The sequence below is a fragment of the Leptomonas pyrrhocoris genome (genome assembly GCF_001293395.1).
Source record: "Leptomonas pyrrhocoris isolate H10 chromosome Unknown, whole genome shotgun sequence".
Classification (NCBI taxonomy): Eukaryota; Euglenozoa; class Kinetoplastea; order Trypanosomatida; family Trypanosomatidae; genus Leptomonas; species Leptomonas pyrrhocoris.
This window is the reverse complement of record NW_015438371.1, coordinates 552,977-572,309: the sequence shown is the minus strand read 5'-3', so window position 1 is coordinate 572,309 and position 19,333 is coordinate 552,977. Positions and strand designations below refer to the sequence as shown.

Sequence of the window (19,333 nt, the reverse complement as noted above, 5' to 3'; positions counted from 1 at the left end):
GTGTTTCGTTTTCTGACTCCTGCGCCCTCACCTTTTCTACCTCTGCCTCGCTGTCCTCGACTCCGTCAACTTGGGGTCCTTCACGTATTTCTTTTTCTCTCTCTCTTTCCATTTGGACGGCTCTGCCCTTCTCAGCAGCGCGGATCCCACGACTTTTTGTTCTCGTTCTTCTTGTTCTGCGCTTGCGGGTTTCTCTGCTCTTGATCTTTTACCGCAGGTTCCTAGCGCCGCTGCACAAACACGCACACACGCACATACACCTGCACGCAGAACACGTATATACATATAGTATTCTTACTCTAGGAGCAATCTGTGCGAAATCTAGCTCAGCACAAGTATCCGTTCTGCCGCACCCGGTGCTGTCCCCCCCCCCCTCTCCCTGTGGTTGTGGTGAGCGCGTTCGCCATTTGCCGGCGACTCCTCACCTTCGTGTTCCCTCTTGTCGGCATTTCCTTTCTCACTGCCGTCCTCACGAGCGTGCGTCTCTGCACTATTATTACTATTATTTCTCTACTGTTGTTGATGGTGCATTCCCCCTCGAATTAATGCAATACGTTTTTTTTCTTCTCGTGGAAGAGTCGCTTTCTTTTGTATTATTTTTTCCTTTCCCTCCCAAGTTCACTAGTACTATCATAACTATTATTACCTTCGTCATTTTCATTTTTTTCTCTTTACTTATATCTGCAACTTAGCCTTCTTAGTCTTCACACGTATTATACATTGCCTCGCCTGCTTTTCGAGGTTCTCGCTTCCGCGTAAAGTAAAGTACATCTACAAAGATACGCTGATTATTTGAATAGGGAAGGTCTTTTTTTCTTTCCAATTTAACAGGGCTGTCATCGTACCCGTACTGCTACCACTGCTATCGTTCGAGCTGTTGATCTGTGCTGAGCGCAGCATACGTCGGTTTTTTCTCCTGACTTTCTCACCGCCAGCATCTTTTCGCCAAACAAAAAGTAAGTAGAATCGAGTGACTTGCGAAACATCGGCTCTCTCTCGTTCAACCATCTGCCCTTTCGTCGGCAACTCAAACGGTGTAGTCTTAGTATAGATTCTGTTGCTTTTGCTGGGTGGTACTGCGCTCTGGCGGTGACCCTTGAGTGCTGTTTCTGTTTGTTTGCCTCCAAGACGAAAGTATCGAGTGACTCCCTCTTGCTGTTTTCCCCCAAGTGACCTAATAACGTAGTTTTAAGTCAACAAACCAGCATCGGCAATCGCAGAAATCGTCGTGGTTGCGGCAAGCTGGGCCGAAACCGCCTAGAGCGAAGGTGCTTATTTATTCATTCTTTTCTTTTTCATTTTAGAGCACCAAACGAAACACGCACTGTTCACTGGAAAGGCGACACGTTCTCAGCGGAAACAAAATTAAGCGTAGGCACCCTGTAGCACTGCTGAATCTATCTTGTTCTTCTTTCATAACAACACACACACACACCGCGACGCCTTGACACCGTAGTCTATACTCGCCAATGTCCGTCGACACCAATCTCCATCGCACCTTCGATTACCAGCTCTCCTCCGCCTCGCTGCGCATCATCGACTGGGCGCCCATCAGGTCTGCTGCCGCCACCGTTCTCCAAAGCGGGATCAGCGCTAAGTCGTACCATGTGGTGGACCGCACCTCGACGAATGAGGCAGCGATAGCGGCTGTCTTTGCGCGGCAGGAAAGTGCGAAGCAGGAGGCGTTGCGGGCACAGCGGTGTAGCAACAGCAGTGATGGTAATGGTAGTGGTGGTGCCGGTGGCCCGTCTCCATCGTTTGGCGCAGCAGGCGGAGACACAGCAGCGTCCTTCGCGGAGCGCAGGCCTTCTGATTCGCCTGCAGTCAGTACGGCGGTTCCACCGGCACCACCGCCGCCCACCACCGCTCTTCCTCCGACAGACCCCTCCGCGATCGTGTCTGCGCCGCCGCCGCACATTCCTGGTGAGATGCGGGAGGGGCGTGCTGCAGAGAACCCGTCACAGCCGCAACAGCAGCAGCGCTCGTACGACGAGAACTGGACGGGGAGTAGCAACGGTGTCGCCAGCGCTTCTCCTGGCGGGGGTCTTTTCTTTTCACACGGCAGCTCGCCCACTCCGGCCGCTGCCGCGGCTACCTCCAGCGTAGGAGCACCGACGGCGCTGACGGCAGCGGAGGGCACCGCCCTTCCAAGTTCCGCGGCTGCCGGGCTGACACTCGCGGGGAGCAGCAACGGGGTTGGTACTGCACACATAGGCGGGCGTAGCGGCGCCGCAACGCCCAAGACCGGTGCCGCTGTCGGTGTCGCGCCATGGACACACTCCCCTTCCACCTTGACCCCCGAGGTGGCACGGTACCGACAACAGTGGGGTGCAGCGGGCACCATGTATGGCTTTGACAGCGTCTACCGCAATGGCTCGTTTGGTGTGCTGCTAGGCCTCTTCACCGGCCTTGGCTATCAGCAGACAAACGTGCTGTATCGTCAGCAGGAGCGAGGCGCCGGCGGGGAGAAAGGTAGGTCTGCCCCTCCCACCGCAGCAGCCGTCGCAACGGCAACCGCCAAAACGGCTGTTGGTGGATCGAATCCGGTGTCCGTGGCGAACTCCGTTAACAGCCCGAGTCCCTCCGAGGGCAACGCCGTCTCTCCTGCCGCGGACGGCAGTACCGGGTTAGGAAGCTCCGACGGCCCCAGCAACGATGGAGTCGTCGCAGGCGTCGGAGCAGCAGCAGCAGCGGGAGGGGCAGGCAGCAGTCCCCACGCACAGCACGCACGCATGGACCCAGTCATCGCGTACAGAAGCAGCGGTTCCGTGCAGCTGTCCAACGTCATTCAATGCTTCTGGTACTGGGGCGCGAGGAGGTGGACCGGCGTCTTCAACCTGCGCTTCACCCCGCTGTGGTCGACGAACGCCATTCTGCCCGTCTGCGAGTGTGTGACGCGGACGGAAATAACGGAGACCTCCATCCTGATCGACGACCCCGTGGTGTACATCCACGGCTTTGTGGTGATGCTGGGGCGGCGTAAGTGGGCGCCGGACGACGGACCGAGTCCGACCGAGTACACCGCCGCAACAGCCGCAGGGAGCACCGATCCGGTGAGAAGCAAGGCCAGCCATGCCGACACCATACACCCGCTTGCAGTCGCTGCGGCAGACGAGGTGAGCTGCAACAGTGGTAACAGCAGCAGCAGCAGCAGCAGCAGCCTTATCCGGACTCAAAAAGCACCATGTCAAAGTTCTGACGCGAGGACCTCAGTGAACGGAAAATCTGCTGAACTTCCCATCATCGCAAAAGCCAGTCGGCCCTCTGGGCGTCACCCGACCGCCGGCGCGAATGCGGTGACGTCGGCGGACAATGAGAAGACCATGTCGGTCTCCCCGTTGCAGCGGCACACGGCAGATGCGCACAGCATCGGTGCCACCCACGGACAACACGCCGTGTCACAGCCTGCTTCTCCACACTCGCTTTCGCACGCCAGCAGCAGCAGCATCAGCAGCAGCGACGGCACACAAGATGGGTCTGAGATGCCAAGCTGGTATTACTGGTATCAACGCTGCCTGATGGATACCTCGGACGAGTGGCTGTGGGACCGTACCGCGGCAGAGGTTGCCGCCGATGTGGCGAAGTCCACCACGGCCTGGTGGAAGCTGCGGCACGTCAAGACCGGTGTGGGTCTCTCCTACCGCTACCGCAAGCCGCGGGGGATCAACGTGTATTGGGGCTGGAGCGCGCAGCTGGGTCGCGGCACGTCCTTGTCGGGGAACGTGGATGTCTTGCGCCGTATGAGCTGCTCTATCAGCTCCTCCTTTGGCTATCTCGATGTGAGCGCGCGTCTGCGTCTGAATTTAATTACGCTGCATCAGACCGCGTTGGATGCTGGGCTGTGTTGGCGGCCGCTACCGCGCGTGCCGGAGCTCGCCGTGCGTGTGGCGACGTCGGCGAACGGCACGACGCTCGGGTTGGAGGTGGCGGACGTGGGACCGCTACTATACACCCCCGTTGTGCAGCGTCTCGCGGACTATCGCGCTCGACATCGCAAAGCAAACGGAGCGGGAGCTGCTACAGGGGGGTTGGCGGACGGTAACGCTTCGAGCAACGTCCGCGGCAGCGACGAGTCGCCTTCTCCAGCCACAGCCCCGCCGCCGCGTGCGGGCCCCGACGGCCACCACGAAGACTTGGTGGGCCTCCTCCCTGTCACCTGGCATTACCTACGCGGCTTCGGCACCACCATCACCCACGCTTACTCGGGCGTGTCCGGGGCTATCGCCAGCACCTGGAGATCGACATCCGCCGCCAACGCGGCGCAGACGGAGGCGGCAGCGGCAGCGGCCGAGGCGCACCGCACGGCGGTCTCGTTGCCCGTCTCGCCCGCCTTCACGGCAATTCCGCCGACGCCGTCGCTGGCCGCTGAGTCGACGCTCTCCGGAGTCGTGCTGCCGCTCGGTCGCGCCGGAGTGCGCCACCTCCGTCACGCGTGTCGCCAACTCGCGGATTTGGGCTGGTTGGAGACGATGCTGCGGACATCGCACGTGAACGTGTCGGTCGGCATCACGGCCGAGCCGGGAAAGCTGACGCGTGACTGGAGATTCTTTTTGATCCTGAGCGAGAAGTGAACCGACAAGAAGAAGGTGAAAAGAGGAGAGCACTGGCGAAGCACGGCGGGGGAGGGCGGAAGCAGTAAGCGAAGCTTGCACTGCTGCACCCTCACCTCGTTATCGGGGTCCGCTTTAAGTGAGGCAAAGGAGGAGGGTTTTGAAAAAAAGAAAAGCAGTGAAGCGATGCGTGTTTTCGGTTGCTGTTGATGCTGTTGATAGATCAAGATATATATATCGTCGCTTCGCACTTCGCTGCAGCGCATTTTAAAGAAGAAAACTTTCAGAAGGGAGGCGTAGCAACGACGTTGCAGCGTATCTAACAGCGAAGGGGGAGTACGTAGGACCAATTCCTGCTGCGTGTAAGCATCTTTCTCTTGCTCTCTTCTCTTCTCTTTTTTTTTTCTGGAGACTTGAAACCAAACCCTCTTGTGGATGCTTTTGGCGTTCACTCTGGAAGCGAACGCTGCACGGCGGATCAGGTAGCCGGCAGAGAATGGATTTGACTGCGCTCGGTGCGGTTTTGCAGCTCCTGTTGCGTGACGAGTGATGCGATCCTACCTCCTTTCCGTGAACACCGTCTCATCTCGCGGGGTCTCTAACGAGGCATTCTCGCGCTCTCGGCCTCCTTGCTACTCCGTCTTCTTATTATATCTTACATCAACTCTGTTCGTTCTCTTTTGCATACCCGAAGTTGTTTCCTCGAAAACGGCGTAGCGCGCCTTCCTTTTTTTCCTTTTCCTGGACAGCGTTCACGAAAGCTGCTCGGGCGAGGAAAGCGGGACAGCGTCGCGGAATCTCCGACACCGGCACCTTTCTTTTCTTGACATTCGTCAAGCTACTGTTCCCTGTGCTGCGCGTGAAGGCAACGGAGCATCGCTTGTATTTATGCCTCTGGCGTCCGCCGACGCGCTTCTCGTTCGCTGCCTCTTCTACGTGCTCTCTCTCATACATATCCTTTGATAGTAACCTTTGGGGAGGGGTTTGTTTACCCGTCACACCTCTGTGTCTGTTGTGCATCGGTTTCCCCGGTTGCTTCTTAACACACTTATATATCTTTCTTTGGTACATTCGATTGCTCATATATAATCTTCTTTTTCTCCCCTCTCATTTTTGTTCATGGGCGGTGGCCTCCTCCGTATCCTCCGCAAGTATTCCTCCTCCTCCTCCACGTGAAGGGAGAAAAATGGATCCCTACCGCTATCCCTCCGCCATTCCAGCCACACCGAAGGGACGGCGGCAGCAGCATCCACATTTCGACCGTGACAACTCCAGTTCCAGCTCCAGCCTCGACAACCACCTCGATGACGGCCAGCTCTACTCCCCGGCCGAGGTGCGGTCCATCGACCCGGTCCACTTCGACGCGGCAGACGCAGCACGGCTGCAGCCCGCCTACGCCCCGCACAGCGGCCCCAGCGTGCGTGGGGGCACGCGTCGAGGGCGGCGGACGGAGGTCAGCATCGTGAGCGACCCACCGTCCGTCCCGGCCTCTCCGCTCGGGCAGGCGCAAGAGTCCGTGCGGCAGTTCAGCAGCACGTCCCCGCTGCCGAGGGGCGCGGCGGCCCCTGGCTCGCCCGCGGTGTCCGTCGCCGAGCTCATCACGCGCTACACGTCGAAGTACCACGGCGGGGTGGAGGCGTCGCTTCATTACGTGCTGGCCGTCATGAACCCCGCCTCAGGGGAGACGGGTATCTCGCAGGTGGTCCTGGCGGGGCTGCGCGATGAGCTGGGTGTGAAGCGGGTAATGACGCTGACGGGGGAGCTCTTCGCAGACCCAGCCCCCATCCGTTTGCTCATTAAGGAGCAGGCGGTCATCTACCACCCACCCGGCCAGCCCGGGCGACAGCAGCGCGGCACCGTCGTCGTGTGCGGTGGCGACGGCACGGTGTCCTTTCTCATGACCCAGATGGACCTCGTGCAGCGCGAGCTGGAGGCGGAGTTTCACCCCTTCTTAACCGACGCGGAGCGGGCGCAGGTGCGCAACTACCGAGATCGATTCTCTTCCGGACACTGCTTACCTGACATGACGAGCGAGGCTGCGCATCCGTACTTTATTATCCCGGCCCTCGCCCCGCTGCCGCTGGGCACCGGCAACGACTACAGCAACTGCGTCGGCTTCGGCAGCGGCTTCTCGACGAGCGGGAGCAGCTGCTGCGCGGGTTTGTGGGCGCTGTGCGGCTGCGGCGACAGCGGGGAATCGCAGGTGGCTGCCGCGTTGATGTCTGCCGTGTCCGCCCCCTGCGTCACCTTCGATCGCTGGGAGGTCTCGCTCGTGCCGCTGCAGCTGGCGCAGAGGGTGCCGCGGGCGGAGCGGCAGGCATCGCCGCGCGCCTCCGTCAACTCACTGGGGAGTGCGACTGGGGCCGCCAGAAACGGCAACGAGCCTCCGTGGGAGGGCAGCGGCACGTCCTTGGCCACCGCGTCACCGCCGGCGAGCTCGGACGTCCCGGGGTCGTTGTCTTCTTCCCTCGCGGTGTCCGGCAACGAGCGCAGAGGCACAGACCAGTGGAACCGGGTGGTGCGGTCGGCGAACGTGGCCAACGCCGTGAACCTGGTGGATTGGGAGAAGCTGCACGCCACGACGCAGGTCAGCACCTACGGCCTCCTCAACTACTTCAGCATCGGCTACGACGCGTACGTGGCTACCAGGTTCGACGCCACCCGCCGCGCCCACCCGGCCGTGTGCAGCACCCGCACGCAGAACAAAGCCGTGTACGTCTCTCTCGGCATCGGTGGGGCGATGCGGTGTAAGAAGCTGCGAAAGCTGATCCCGATGATCTGCGTGCCACGACCCGGACCAGCATGCATGTCCAACGCAGCAGCAGCAGCAGCAGCAACCCCGCCATCACCAGCGCTGGGACACGCCACCGTCTCCTCCGCGGTAGGCAACGGCGACGACGGCGCCGTCGGGCATCGAGACTTCATCGCCCTCCAGCTCCCCTCCATGACCAAGTCCCTCGTCGTGTCCAACGTGAGCTGCTACGGCGCCGGCACCCACCCGTGGCAGGCGCAGGGCGGAGAGCTGTACTACCGCCCCGTCACGCTCCGCAACGGCGATCTGGTGCCGGCGCCTGTCATCACCGCACCGAACCGGGAGGAGGTGCCGCTGCCCACACCGGTGCCACGGCCGGTCACCATCAACGACCGCGCGTTTGAGGTGCAGTCGATGGGGGGCCTGCTCCATTACAGCTCCCTCGGCGTCGGGCTGACGGGGGCGGTTAAGCTGATACAGACCGACGAGCTGTTCGCCTTTGTGCTGTGTACGCCGGAGGACCTGCAATTCCCCAGCGGTCAGTGCTCCGCCTACACGCAGATCCACCTGAAGGACAAGTACGTGTCGCGCATCGAGACGGACGCCAGCGTGCGGGCGAGTTTGTGTGTCCAGGTTGATGGAGAGGCGATGCCCAGCATTATGGAGCCCACCATCGTGCACGTGCGCAGCCAGCAGGAGTCCCGCATCCTCATTCGCTGTCGCAACGCAACTGTGGTGCAGTAGAAGCACCGCCTTCGCGAACAGCGAATAGCAGTAGAAGAGAAGTACAGTGAAGGAAAGGGAGGGAGGCGGGGGAGGAGTCTGAGGCGGGGACCGGAAAGAGCCTTTTGCAAACTGCTCACATGTGCTATAAAAGGAAGGAAAAGTTTTAGCCGTTTTCTTTGGTTCCTCCACCCCCACCTCCTTCTATCGTCTCTCGTATATGAGCCAGGCTTTTGGGCCTGCGTATTCTTGCCCACTCGTTGAGGGTCCCTTAACGCCAGCTTCTGCTTCAATTTGACTCGCCACGGAAATAGCATTTCTATCGCCTCATACGCGTGTCTGTGTGTGTGTGTGTGTGTTTCCCGTATTCACACAGCGCGTGTAATTCACTCTTCTGTACTTTCGCTGTGTTTCTTCCGTTGGTTTGTCGTTCAGTGTCTTCTCTTGCATCTTGCGGCGAAACTCGTTTGAGGCTCTGCAGATCAAGTAAAAGGGGGAAAAAAGAGATGTTCTGTTGTTCGCTTCATGTGCGACGGGTGCAGCACTACTGCTTGCATCCCAGCCTTTTTTTAAAATTCTCTTCCTTTCATCTGCTGTGCCTTCGCATAAACATCGGCATGCACATGTCGCGGTGCGCGCCACGTTCCCCGCTGTGTGGCATGTTGCAGCCATGTTGAGCCATGCTGTGTGAACGCCTCTACTCTTCACCTGTCCGCCTCCTTATTTTTTTCTCTCTTTGTCAAAATCTTTCTTTCCTGTACTCTCTGACCCGATGCACTCGAGTCTGTAGAGGATGGGCCTTCAGATTCCTTGGCTGCTGGTGTGCGTGAGCAGCGTCCCTGCCTTTATGATCTATACAAAGTGCAAGCGAATGGATGCGCGCGAGATGCACGAGATCCAAATGCGCATCAAGTACCACTCCGAGTACTGGAAGCGTGGCAATGCGTTTGTGCGGGAGTTTCAAGGCAACGTTGCCGCGCAGCTCGCCAGCACGGCCGACCCGCTCACCGGGCGGGACATCGCCTCCATTCCCCCAACGGAACTCGCTGCCGCGGAGGGCGTGTCACGGAATCGCAGATGGTGGCTTTTCTAGAACAGAGCCGGACGCAACGCCAGGAGAGCACTGAAAGCAAACCATTTACACACTCTTTGTGCGGTAAAATGGGAAAACATCAAAAAAAAACTCTCCTCGTCACTCAGCGCGTCTCTCCCGCTCCGCTGCCGCCTCTCTTCACTCCTCTCGTTCGCCTTTGCGTATTCGCAGATGATGTTGCGTAATGGGCGCGTAATCGGTGTGCGGGTACGCTCGTTGCTTCTCTTCCCAATTGCGCCACGTACCACACTTACATTGTGTACACACTGTCTTGCTCACAGAATGCATGAACGAAACAACATATGTATATAAACTAAAAATCACCACCGCTGCAATCGTTTGAATGCAGTTCAGTTTCCTGTCACCCTTTCTCTCTCCCACCCTCTCGGTATTGATAGGTTGAGATGCAAGTACACCCCGATAGTTCACGAACGCGTTGCTTCGTCTTCTTCACGACTTGGACGATGTCATGCCTCGCAATAATACAAGGGGTTTTTGAAGGGGTCTTTTTGTGTCTCTCTTCATCTAAGCAGCAACCATCTTCTCTTGCCTTTCGTGTTCACGTACTTTCTCCTGCTCTCGTTCTGCTTTCGGCCACCGCACGTCCCACTCACGCGTGCACCTTCGCCGTTTCCGTTCTCACACTTCGCGAATACTATTGAACGTAGCTACAGAAAAAAGCCCCCCAAAAAAGAGAGTAAGTTGTGTCCACCCCGTCACGTCGCATTGGCTTCTTGTGTGTGTGTGTGTGAAGTGACACTGCAGGCGCAGTGGTCAGCGTGTTTACAAACAAAGAAAAGCATCTACAGATAATTTGAACGGGTACCACCGCTTTCTTCCTCGAATACATCTTTGTTAGCAACTCATAACTTCTGGTGTGCATACATATATATATATATGTATTCATATACGACACTTTTTCTTTCCGCTTCTTCTTTGTCTCTTGGCGAGTATTTCAGTGCTTCTGTATTTCTTTTGCGTTTTCTGCTTTGCCTTTGAGTGTATGCGACCCCCAATCTGTGTGGTGCTTCTGTGTTGTTAGTATCAGTATTTACGTGTGTGTGTGTGTGTCTACTCGAGATCGACCTTTTTTCCCCTGCGCACACGTCGCGATCGAAATAGAAAAGAAAACGACCGCTACTGCTTTTGAGCTTCCTCTGAGTGCCGCATCGCCTTCTTTTGAATGTTTGCGTGATACATTGAGCTTCGCACCGCTGCACTTCGTTTTCATATTATATCTATTTCAGGCGAGAGAGAGAGAGAGAGCCGGCAGGTCGTGAAGGTGCGGCAAATCCTCCCTTTTTCATGTGTTTTCTTTTCTTTTTTCGCGGCAAACCGATTGTGCGATTCCCTCTCGTTGTTGTTGTTTTTCTCCCTTTCTCTTCTCTCGTATCATAAGCCTAGTTTGTGGTGCCGTGTTCCGCTGCCATTGCTTTGTCTTTTCCTTTTAAAGGATTATATATATATATATATATGAGTCCTGCGGCACGCTCCGGCATTCTCTGAAGAATTCGCCCGTCTTTCCTTCTGCTTCATTCAAACTCCGTGTCCTTTTTTGTTTTTTTTCTTTGTCCTCCACACATTACCCTGTTTCGTATTATTATTATTTCCTTCGTCCGCCGCCGTTTTGATTCTTAAATACCAGTAAATATATATATATCGCTGTATAAACACGTACACGCTCGCACGCAACTGCTGCACTACGTGGCCACTCAGCCGCTTCTGGTGCGTTGAGTCGGCCTGAGCCGTCACCTCGCGACGCATGGGAACAGGGGGGTTCGCATCAGGCAGAGGTCAGTGGCGTGACACACCAATCGAAAACGGTCGTCTCACCGCCTCTTTTTTTTTCCTTTTCTTCGTTGCTGCTTTTGGTTTGTTTGTTTGAAGGTGGTTTGTGTTGGCGCGTTTCCACCTGGGAAGCGTACACGCATCGTTTGTTTGTCGTCCCCTCCTTCTTCGGTTTGTTGTTGGGTGCTGTGGTGTTTTTTTTTTTTGGCGGACGTCAGCAACGAGATAAGGCGATTTTCTTTTTTTGATTTCCATCGAGCTTGCAACTGCAGCTCTCTTCGTTGGGGTTTTTGTTTTTCTCTTTCTCTCCTCTGTTACTCTACCTGTGCGTGCGTGCGTACTTCCACTTCGTTGAACAGCCTTTTCCCCCACCACCACTTTCGTCATCCCCCCTACGGTGAGAGCCTGAGTTCTTTTCCTCCTGGTTCTTTGTATTGTTGTTGTTGTTGCGTGCTCGTACAGATTAGTGTGTTGTACTCCCCCTTTCTTCTGACTGCGTCACTGTGCGTGAAAAGCACGGTGAGCTCATCAGAAGAGTACCATTTTCTTTCCGCATACACACACACACACACACACGCCGCTACACGGCCCATTAAAAATTAAAAGGAAACCAGTGCCAGAAGAGATGGGGTGCAAAACATCGGCCATTCGCACAGACAGCACCTGTGGTTCGTGCGTGCCGGCAGACCACAGAGAATCGCCGGCGCCCTCGCCTTCAAAGGCACAGGCTGCACACAACAGCAGCCCCGCCTCCGCCGGTCCTGTCTCAGAAACATCTCAGCAGGACCGTAGTGAGCAGCCAGGCCCTGCCGCGCCAGATATGCGTAAATCCTCGCGCAGCTCCATGCCCGCCTCACCACGTCACTCCAGCGCCGACGTGCTGAACGACAACTCACTACACCGGCAGCAGCAGCAGGTGAGCTACTCGCAGGACGACGACCCCTTCGCACCGCCGCCGCCGCTTCCACCAGAGCTGGCGACCAAGAGTGACAGCTTGCTCACGACACACGCAGGCACGAGCAGCAGCGACCGTGACGACAGCGGCGATGAGCATGATGGCGGCGGCGAGGGAGTGCGGCACCTCGAGAACCACTTCGACCCGGTTCCGATGTCGGCCACGGTGCCCGTCGACAACCAACGGCCGGACAGTAGAGACAAGACGCCGCCTCGGCTGCCGTCCGCGGATTTGCGCACCATCAGCAAAGGCGGCTCCGGCACCTTCCGCACCTCCATCAGCGAACACGACAAGACTGACGCGGTGCAGGCGGCCAAGGAGTATCAGCAGCGCATGGAGGCGAAGCGGAACGCCGAGGAGGTGCACACGAAGCGCCGACGGCTGGAGGAGTTCGACCCGGTCCGCCCCGTCGACAGCTTTAACGTCACGCACCGTGGGTTACTGGGCCGGTGTTGGGACCGCCGTGCGCCGGAGCTGATTCCGGTGTCCTTTGTGCACACCATCGCGAAGATGATTGTGCAGGAGGATAGCCACCCTGTCAGCACCCCCACCATCAGTCATGCCTCCGGTGGAGACGAATACCCGCCTGGCTCGCCTCTTCAGCGTCTTTCCCGACTGAGCCGACAGAGCGGGCCGCGCGGGGGCACTGTTGGAAATGGCGCAGCTGCCGCTACGGCCGTGCCGCCGGCGAGGTGGACGGGCGTTGGCGGCCGGCGTGTGCCGCGGCGCTCGCACTGGTTCAGCGTCGGCGGTGTCAGCACCGACGGCCTCGCGCCGGCCCGGCTCTCGTCCCCGGCCACGGTGGAGCCGTTCTACGTCAAAAGCACCCCGTCGACGCCGACCGTGTCGCGGCCGTCCGCCTCTGGCAGCGGTCCTGGAGCCTTCCCTGCGACGTTGATGGTGGGCGGCGGGGCGGCGATGCAGGACTTCCCATCGCACGTCCTCCTCAACTCGGCCGCCGCGGAGGCCGCGAAGGCGAGTCCGAAGCGGACGGCAGCCGCGTCCTCTGCTGAGATCGAATCATCGGCGGAAGACACGCTACACAGCGCAACCACCAAGACGCTGACAACGAAGCAGGTCATGGCCCTCCCGTGGGAGACGCGTGAGAAGTACTACAACCTCACCATCACGCGCAACCCCCGCTACATGGGCATCAAAGACTCCTACGCCTTTAAGCTCGGCAGTGGCGTGAGCAACGACCGAAGTGTGAAGTTTCTGCGCAAGCGCAACCTGGAGCCCGCGACGGGCGTGACGGCGATGCGATGGAACCGGGTGGAGTTCTTCCATCCCTCGCTGCACACCTTCGTCCGCGCCGTAGCCAAGACGCAGGGCACGTCGTTGGAGCTGAGCCAGCTTGAGCAGGCGAGCATCAACGCCGCCGACGGCGCGGCGTTCACAGACAATGACGCGAACTTGAACGAGTTGGGCCTCTGCGGGAACGGCTCCGTGAACAGCCGGGCGCCGACCGGGGAGCGGGGCCTTGCCAGCACGGACAACGGGGACGTCGGCTCGCCTGACCTGCTGCGCCGCTCCTTTAGTCAGTTTTTGATGGGGCACGTTGAGAACTGCAGCTTCACGCGCGTCGGCGGCGATGGCGTCTGGGGCGGTGGCGACCGCCGAAGTCGAAACGGCTCCTTCCTGAGCAACACGAACGTCATCTCGCCGCAGATGTGCACCGATAAAAGCACTGTCTCGACCAGTGTCAACGACAAGCCACTCGAGCGCCTCGGTTTATGGGGCGGTGGCGTCTTCTTCATGGACGCGCACCGCAACCGCGCGAAGGAAGCCGAAACCAGGTCGCCGGCGGTGACCCCGCCGTTCCCCGAGGACAGCGTCCTGGCGCTCGCCTTGAGTATGCCGTACTCCCGTCTCGGCCAGCTGGCCGGCGTCCCCGCGGCAGTCCGCAGCGCCGCCCTCAGCAACGCCAGACGGCTGAGCGGGCATCTCCTGCACTCCCTCACGGTGGGGCTCGGCTCGCGCAAGACCTCCCGCGACACGATTAACAGCACAGGCGGCAACGCGTCGGCGCCTCCGCGCAGCAGCGGCGGATTCGCGGCCGTGCGTCCTGCCGCGCAGAGCGTGCTGGTGGCACTCAGCGTGAGCAGCTTCACGGTTTCCATCGATCCTTTCGAGTGGCAGGAGCGGCGCTACATGCGCTACCCGGTCGACATCGACGGCTCCAAGCGCTCCTCGCGCAGCAGCTACGGCGAAGGCGTCATCACGGATGTGATGTACGGCGGTCTCATGGTGGTGGAGTGCTCCTCCATGGAGGCGGTGCGGGAGCTGCAGGTGCTGCTGGGCAGCATGACCTGGACCGAGGAGCGCTCCCTGCGGGGGATCGTTAAGGACGTACGGAAGCACCTGAAGACGGTGCACAACAACCTGCACAAGTCCCGGCTCGCGGCGGCGCGTCGATTGACGGAGACGTCGTCGAACCTCGCCGGGGGAAGGTCGGGAACGGAGGAGGCGGCGGCAGCGACGGACTGGAACGTGCACCGCTATCGCATTATACGTCGCATTGGTGGGCGGCCCATGCGGGACGCAGTGGAGCTGGAAGAAATCAGCGTCTTCTTCGACGAGGACGAGGAGGTGCGGGAGGAGCGGACGACGCTGCACCAGCCGGATCAAAACAAAAAGGTGCCGCTGACCCAGCAAAACCCGTCTTCATCACGGACGACCGCCGGAGCAGCAACGGCTGGAGTCAACAGAGGCAAGAACGTATCGTTGCCGTCGCTTGGATTAGACAGCCTGCCGGCTGAGTCGGGGCCGAGCAATGCGCACAGCAGCCCCAACGGCCCTGATCCGGACATCACCTCTTCCTTTTCCCGCGTCGCCTCCGCCTGGTACTGCCTTCCCGTGATCTCGGCGGTGCTGCGGACGTGGGGTCTGCACCTCCTCGCCTGCCCCGAGTACGCGCAGCCGACGGCGATGTTTCTGCAGAAGCACGCCGGTCTCGCCCCGGTGCTGCAGCTCACCGCACTGGCCGGCTTCTACCACGAGGACAGCACGCCAAGCGATGAGGACGACGTCGTCAAGGACGCCGACTACCTCTTCTTCGAGTGCGACGGGCCGGCCTGCGATGAGCCGCGCCGCCTCCACGGGGCAGCGGTGAACCACCCACAGCCCACCCCCCGCATCCCCAAGTTCAACCGTTTCTACGCCCCCCTCCCGGTCTCGCCACACGACGGCGGGCACGACCAGGAGACGGAGAAGCTGGCGCAGGCCTACACGCACGCCAACAACGCGCGTGCGGCGAAGGGGCAGGGCGTGAAGGAGCAGCGGAAGGCAGCACCACCCACGCCCAAACCCAATGGCGACGGCAACAAGCCCCCCGCCGCCGCGGCGGCCGCCTCATCTTCGTTGATGGTCAAGGCGAGCAACTCAACGTTGGCCGACGTGCCAAGTACGCAGCAGCAGCAGACGTACAACGAAGGAAGCGGCACCGGTCAGGGGCGACTCCGTGTCCGCCGCTCGACGCAGAGCGACCACTACCGCGATGAGGACGAGATTGACACCACCTTGGGCCCGAAGAGTCACAGCAAGGAAACGCTGGAGGGTGAGGGCGGCGCGCAAATGGCGGACAGCCAAAACCACGGCGGCTCCCCGCTGACTAGCGCACGCCAGAGCACCGCCATCATGAGCTTCTCTGACAGCGGCAAGGAACCGGCAGGTGGGCAGCAGCAAGGAGAAAAGGAAAGGAAGGCGGGGGCGAAGCGGTCGACTCCCAAGACGTCCCCGGCGGGCTTCGGCTTCGTCCGACCGAAGCGGGTGGACGCCACGCGGCCCAGCTCGCCGTTGTCGCCGGGAAGCATGACGGTGCCGCAAAGCCGGCGCCACAACGATCGCCGGCGCGTCTCATCCCTGACCTCGTCGTCGATGTCGTCCTTGTCCTCTTCATTTTTCGCCGTGTCGTCCGACACCAACGTGCGACACAGCACCATTGTGTTTCAACCGAACAACAGCAGCATTCCCGGCAGCGGCGGCGTCACGGAGCGGCCGTCGGCGGCGAACTCGGTACGGGAGCTGGAGCGGAGGACGGCGGCGTCGATGTTGAGCGAGCGAGCGAGTGGGCACCGCTTCACCACCGCGGTCTCCACCTCCACAGTTGCCGGGTCAACCGCAGCACCGGTGGTAGCCGGCGGCACGCCGCCCCGCACCGCACCCACTTCGACGGACGACCTGCCCGACTCCTCGCACGGGCGGTCGACGCCGACGATTCTCTCACAATCTGGTTCGCCGCGGCTCTTCATGCCGACGCCGCGACTGAGCGAAGGTAATCCGCGCGACACGGGCAGCTTTGAGATTGTGGCCATGGCGCGAACGGTGGGGCCGGGGGAGTCGCTAGCGGCGCAGGAGGCGCAGCGGAAGGCGAACGCCTCGACGCAGCTCTCGCACTCCTTGTTGGGGCATCGAGGCAGCAGCAGCACTCGCTCTACCAATGTCGCAAGTGGTAGTGGTGGCGCTGTTGCAGCCCCACCGACGCCGCCAGGCACCGTTGTGGTCACCGCGACGTCGGACAACGGCGGTGATGGAAAGAAAGTGAAGGCGCAGACACGAAAGGCAAAGAAGGCTACGGGGGGTGCGGACGGCAAAGCGTCATCCGCCTCTCTCTCGTCGACCAAGAAAGGCGGCATGACGGTAATTGTTAAACACCGCGGCAGCGCCAACAACCCCCCACCACCACCCACCACCGCGATGGTTGGTGCGACGCCGCTGGAGCTGAAGAAGCCACCACTACTGCCCCTGGCGCTGGCGCCGGGCGGGTGCGCAGCGGAGGAGTCGCAGATGCAGCCCCTCGGCACACCAACCGGCGCCGCGGGCCATCCGCGCGCCCCTGGCACCCCGACAGGCTTTGCGTTCCGCACCTCTGCCTTTCTAAGTGCCCCGCCGCCCTCTGGCAGCGTCGCCGTGGCCCCGACACCCCCACACGTCAGCGAGGAAGAGGCAGAAGGTCTGTGGTACATGACGATGTTAGAGGTGAAGGCGCAGCGGCAGGAACTGGAGGACCTGCGCAGCGCTCGCCGCAACGCCGAGGACCACGCGCAGCGGCGGCAGGAGGAGCTGCGGGCACTGACCCGCGTCTTTCTGCCTCACACGCACCCACAAGACCTTGACAGCACTCTGCTGTACCTCAAAACGGTCCTTCTGGAGCCGGAAGACCTCCCGCACGGCCGTCTCTTCCTCCAGCAGCAGGATTGGCTGCCGCTGCTGGCAGTGGTGTGGACATCGCCGATGAACCGCATTCGCTCCGTCGAGATCGCCGCTGAGCTAACCTGGGTGGATATACCGCGACTTGGGCTGATCAGCGGCTTGCTGTATCATCACAACGCGTCAAGCCCGCTCGAGGAGTTCATTATTCGCTCTGACAAGCTTCTCGGTGACTCGGGGCGCCTGCTCGCAGCAAAGAGTGGCGACGGCACCTCCACCACGACGACGACGACTGGGGGTGGTGGTGGGGGTCTGCTGGCGAAGGCGAAGCGGCGGCGGGCGAAGAGGCGGGAGCTGAGCGGCTCCATTGACGTGCGCAACACAAGTCTCAACTTTGTGACCGAGCTGGACGGCGTCGGGGGCGGCTTCGGTCCAGGGTGCCCACCTTTCTTCATTGCACCCGAGGAGGCACGCGACACGCTGTGGCTGCTGCTCTGCGCCGTGGCGACCAACACGGCGACGCCGAACTTTCGCGTGGTGCTGAGGGGCATTCCCACGCCCGCGACGGCGAGTACTGGCGATGCCGGTGGAGGCGGGGCCGCCGACCACGAGCGGGCGCCATCGGGCCTGTTCGCCTCTTTCTTTGGCGCGCGTCGTCGCGATGAGCGCGGAGATGAGCCGCTCCTGCTGCGGCCGGAGTCGATGCTGCTTGACAGCTTCGTGGTGCAGCCCACCCTTCACGATGACAAAGACAGCAAAGACGGTGGCAGCAACCTTGGGAGCCTCTCGCCGGTGAAGGTGAGCAGCGGCGAGTTGCACAACAACTTCGACGACGTCGGCTTGCTGTCGGTCACGGCGAACTCATGCGACTTGCACAGCCCCGGCAACTTTCGGCAGGCGTCCTCACTGATCATCGTGACGAACTCATTAGGAAACCCCGCCTCGCAGGACCCGCTCGGAAGGGACGATGCGTGCGCCAGCTTCTCACCACACCGGCTGCACAAGCGCTCTCTCTCCACAACCCCCGCGGTGCGTACCATCAATGGACCCGGACGTGGATCCCCGCTCCCCAAGTCCGTCGTGGTCGTCGTCCCCACACACCAACACCACGTACGACGACGGCCGTGGGTGCATGACGGCATCGTCGTGGAGGAGCGCCCGTTCTACGAGGTGCTGCTGCACCGCTGCGCGCCGCTCGAAGAGGCTCGCCTCGCCGCCGCCGCCGCCGCCGCCAGCAGCGATGCCCCGTCGCCATCGTCGACGGTCGCTACGCCGTACATCTCGCATTACCACCACCCTTACAACAGCATCCACAACGACGCGCGCTTCTACGTGTCGGGGGAGCGGCGGGCGCGACTGCAGACGGCGGTGAAGCGGGCGGTGGCGGTGGCGAACGGAGAGGTGTCGCCGCAGGACGCGGACAAGAAGGACGCGGTGTACTCATCGAAGCCAAAGCAGCCAAAGCAGCAGCAGTCGCCAGCGGACCAGTTGCGGCAGCAGGCGTCGAGCGAGTCCACGCGCACGCCCTCGCCGCCGCCGGCGGTGCCGGTGCCGTGCCCGCCTCCGTTGCCCTTCTGTGAGACGAGCATGGCGTTTGGCTTGGAGTCGGCCGAGGAGGAGGCGAGGGTGCTCTTCTACGAGGAACGCCAGCTGCGGGACCGCGCCGCCGATATTTGGGAGGCGTTGCGGAAGTCCGTAAAGCACTACAACCAAGCGCAGCAGGAGGCGCGGCACAAGGCGATGAAGGGCCGGGCAAAGAATGCGTCGCCGCCGCCGCCGATGCATCTCATTACGTTGGAGTACTGAAGGGAGTGAAAGGAAAACCGTCAATGATACGTTCTAGTAGTGGGGTATAAGTACGTAGTCCTTTTTTGTGTTGTACACACACACATGGGAAATATGACGAGAAGGGAACAATATAGCCAGGTGTGTCTCTTCTCCAAGATGTACTTGAGCTGACAAGATGCGTGTGTGTTCATGAAGTGAAGCATTGCTCGTCAAGGTGAGGTGCTTCTCATACATGGAGGGGAAGTAGCGGGGGAGAAAGAAAGAAAAAAAAACTGCGTCTTTGCGCTGGTGCGCTCACCGTTGATCATTGCGGATGGAGCAACAGCAGCAAGTGCCACTTATCATTATTGTTATTAGTTGTGCTGGGGAGGGTGTATTGCCCACTTGCGCAGTCACAAGAAATGGGAAAAGGAAAAGAACGTACTCCTCAAGCAACAACCCCCCTTTCCCTCTGCCATCCCTTCTTCTTTCATATGAACCCTACTGTTGGCTTCGGCCCTGGTGGCTTTTTCGTGTGTGTATTTACGGCGTCCCCC

General features: G+C 60.2%; 4 protein-coding genes across 7 annotated transcripts; all 4 read left to right on the top strand.

Annotated features, from left to right (window-relative positions):
* Positions 1-134: 134 nt before the first annotated feature.
* On the top strand, positions 135-4,571 carry ABB37_06778 (hypothetical protein; the record flags this gene model as incomplete). Of its 2 annotated transcripts, none has more annotated exons than XM_015805173.1 (1): positions 135-4,571. In XM_015805173.1, exon 1 carries the CDS (start codon positions 1,470-1,472, stop codon positions 4,569-4,571), a length of 3,102 nt encoding a protein of 1,033 aa, XP_015656466.1. In that variant the 5' UTR covers positions 135-1,469. The 2 variants fall into 2 exon arrangements, with proteins under 2 accessions (XP_015656466.1, XP_015656465.1); XM_015805172.1 differs by having other exon boundaries at positions 138-4,571.
* Positions 4,572-5,243: 672 nt separating this feature from the next.
* ABB37_06777 (putative mitochondrial diacylglycerol kinase) lies at positions 5,244-8,046 on the top strand (the record flags this gene model as incomplete). Its single annotated transcript, XM_015805171.1, has 1 exon — positions 5,244-8,046. Exon 1 carries the CDS (start codon positions 5,737-5,739, stop codon positions 8,044-8,046), a length of 2,310 nt encoding a protein of 769 aa, XP_015656464.1. The 5' UTR covers positions 5,244-5,736.
* Positions 8,047-8,807: 761 nt separating this feature from the next.
* ABB37_06776 (hypothetical protein) lies at positions 8,808-9,118 on the top strand (the record flags this gene model as incomplete). Of its 2 annotated transcripts, none has more annotated exons than XM_015805170.1 (1): positions 8,808-9,118. In XM_015805170.1, exon 1 carries the CDS (start codon positions 8,819-8,821, stop codon positions 9,116-9,118), a length of 300 nt encoding a protein of 99 aa, XP_015656463.1. In that variant the 5' UTR covers positions 8,808-8,818. The 2 variants fall into 2 exon arrangements, with proteins under 2 accessions (XP_015656463.1, XP_015656462.1); XM_015805169.1 differs by having other exon boundaries at positions 8,815-9,118.
* A 667-nt stretch (positions 9,119-9,785) lies between these two features.
* ABB37_06775 (hypothetical protein) lies at positions 9,786-18,815 on the top strand (the record flags this gene model as incomplete). Of its 2 annotated transcripts, none has more annotated exons than XM_015805168.1 (1): positions 9,786-18,815. In XM_015805168.1, exon 1 carries the CDS (start codon positions 11,532-11,534, stop codon positions 18,813-18,815), a length of 7,284 nt encoding a protein of 2,427 aa, XP_015656461.1. In that variant the 5' UTR covers positions 9,786-11,531. The 2 variants fall into 2 exon arrangements, with proteins under 2 accessions (XP_015656461.1, XP_015656460.1); XM_015805167.1 differs by having other exon boundaries at positions 11,368-18,815.
* Positions 18,816-19,333: the final 518 nt, after the last annotated feature.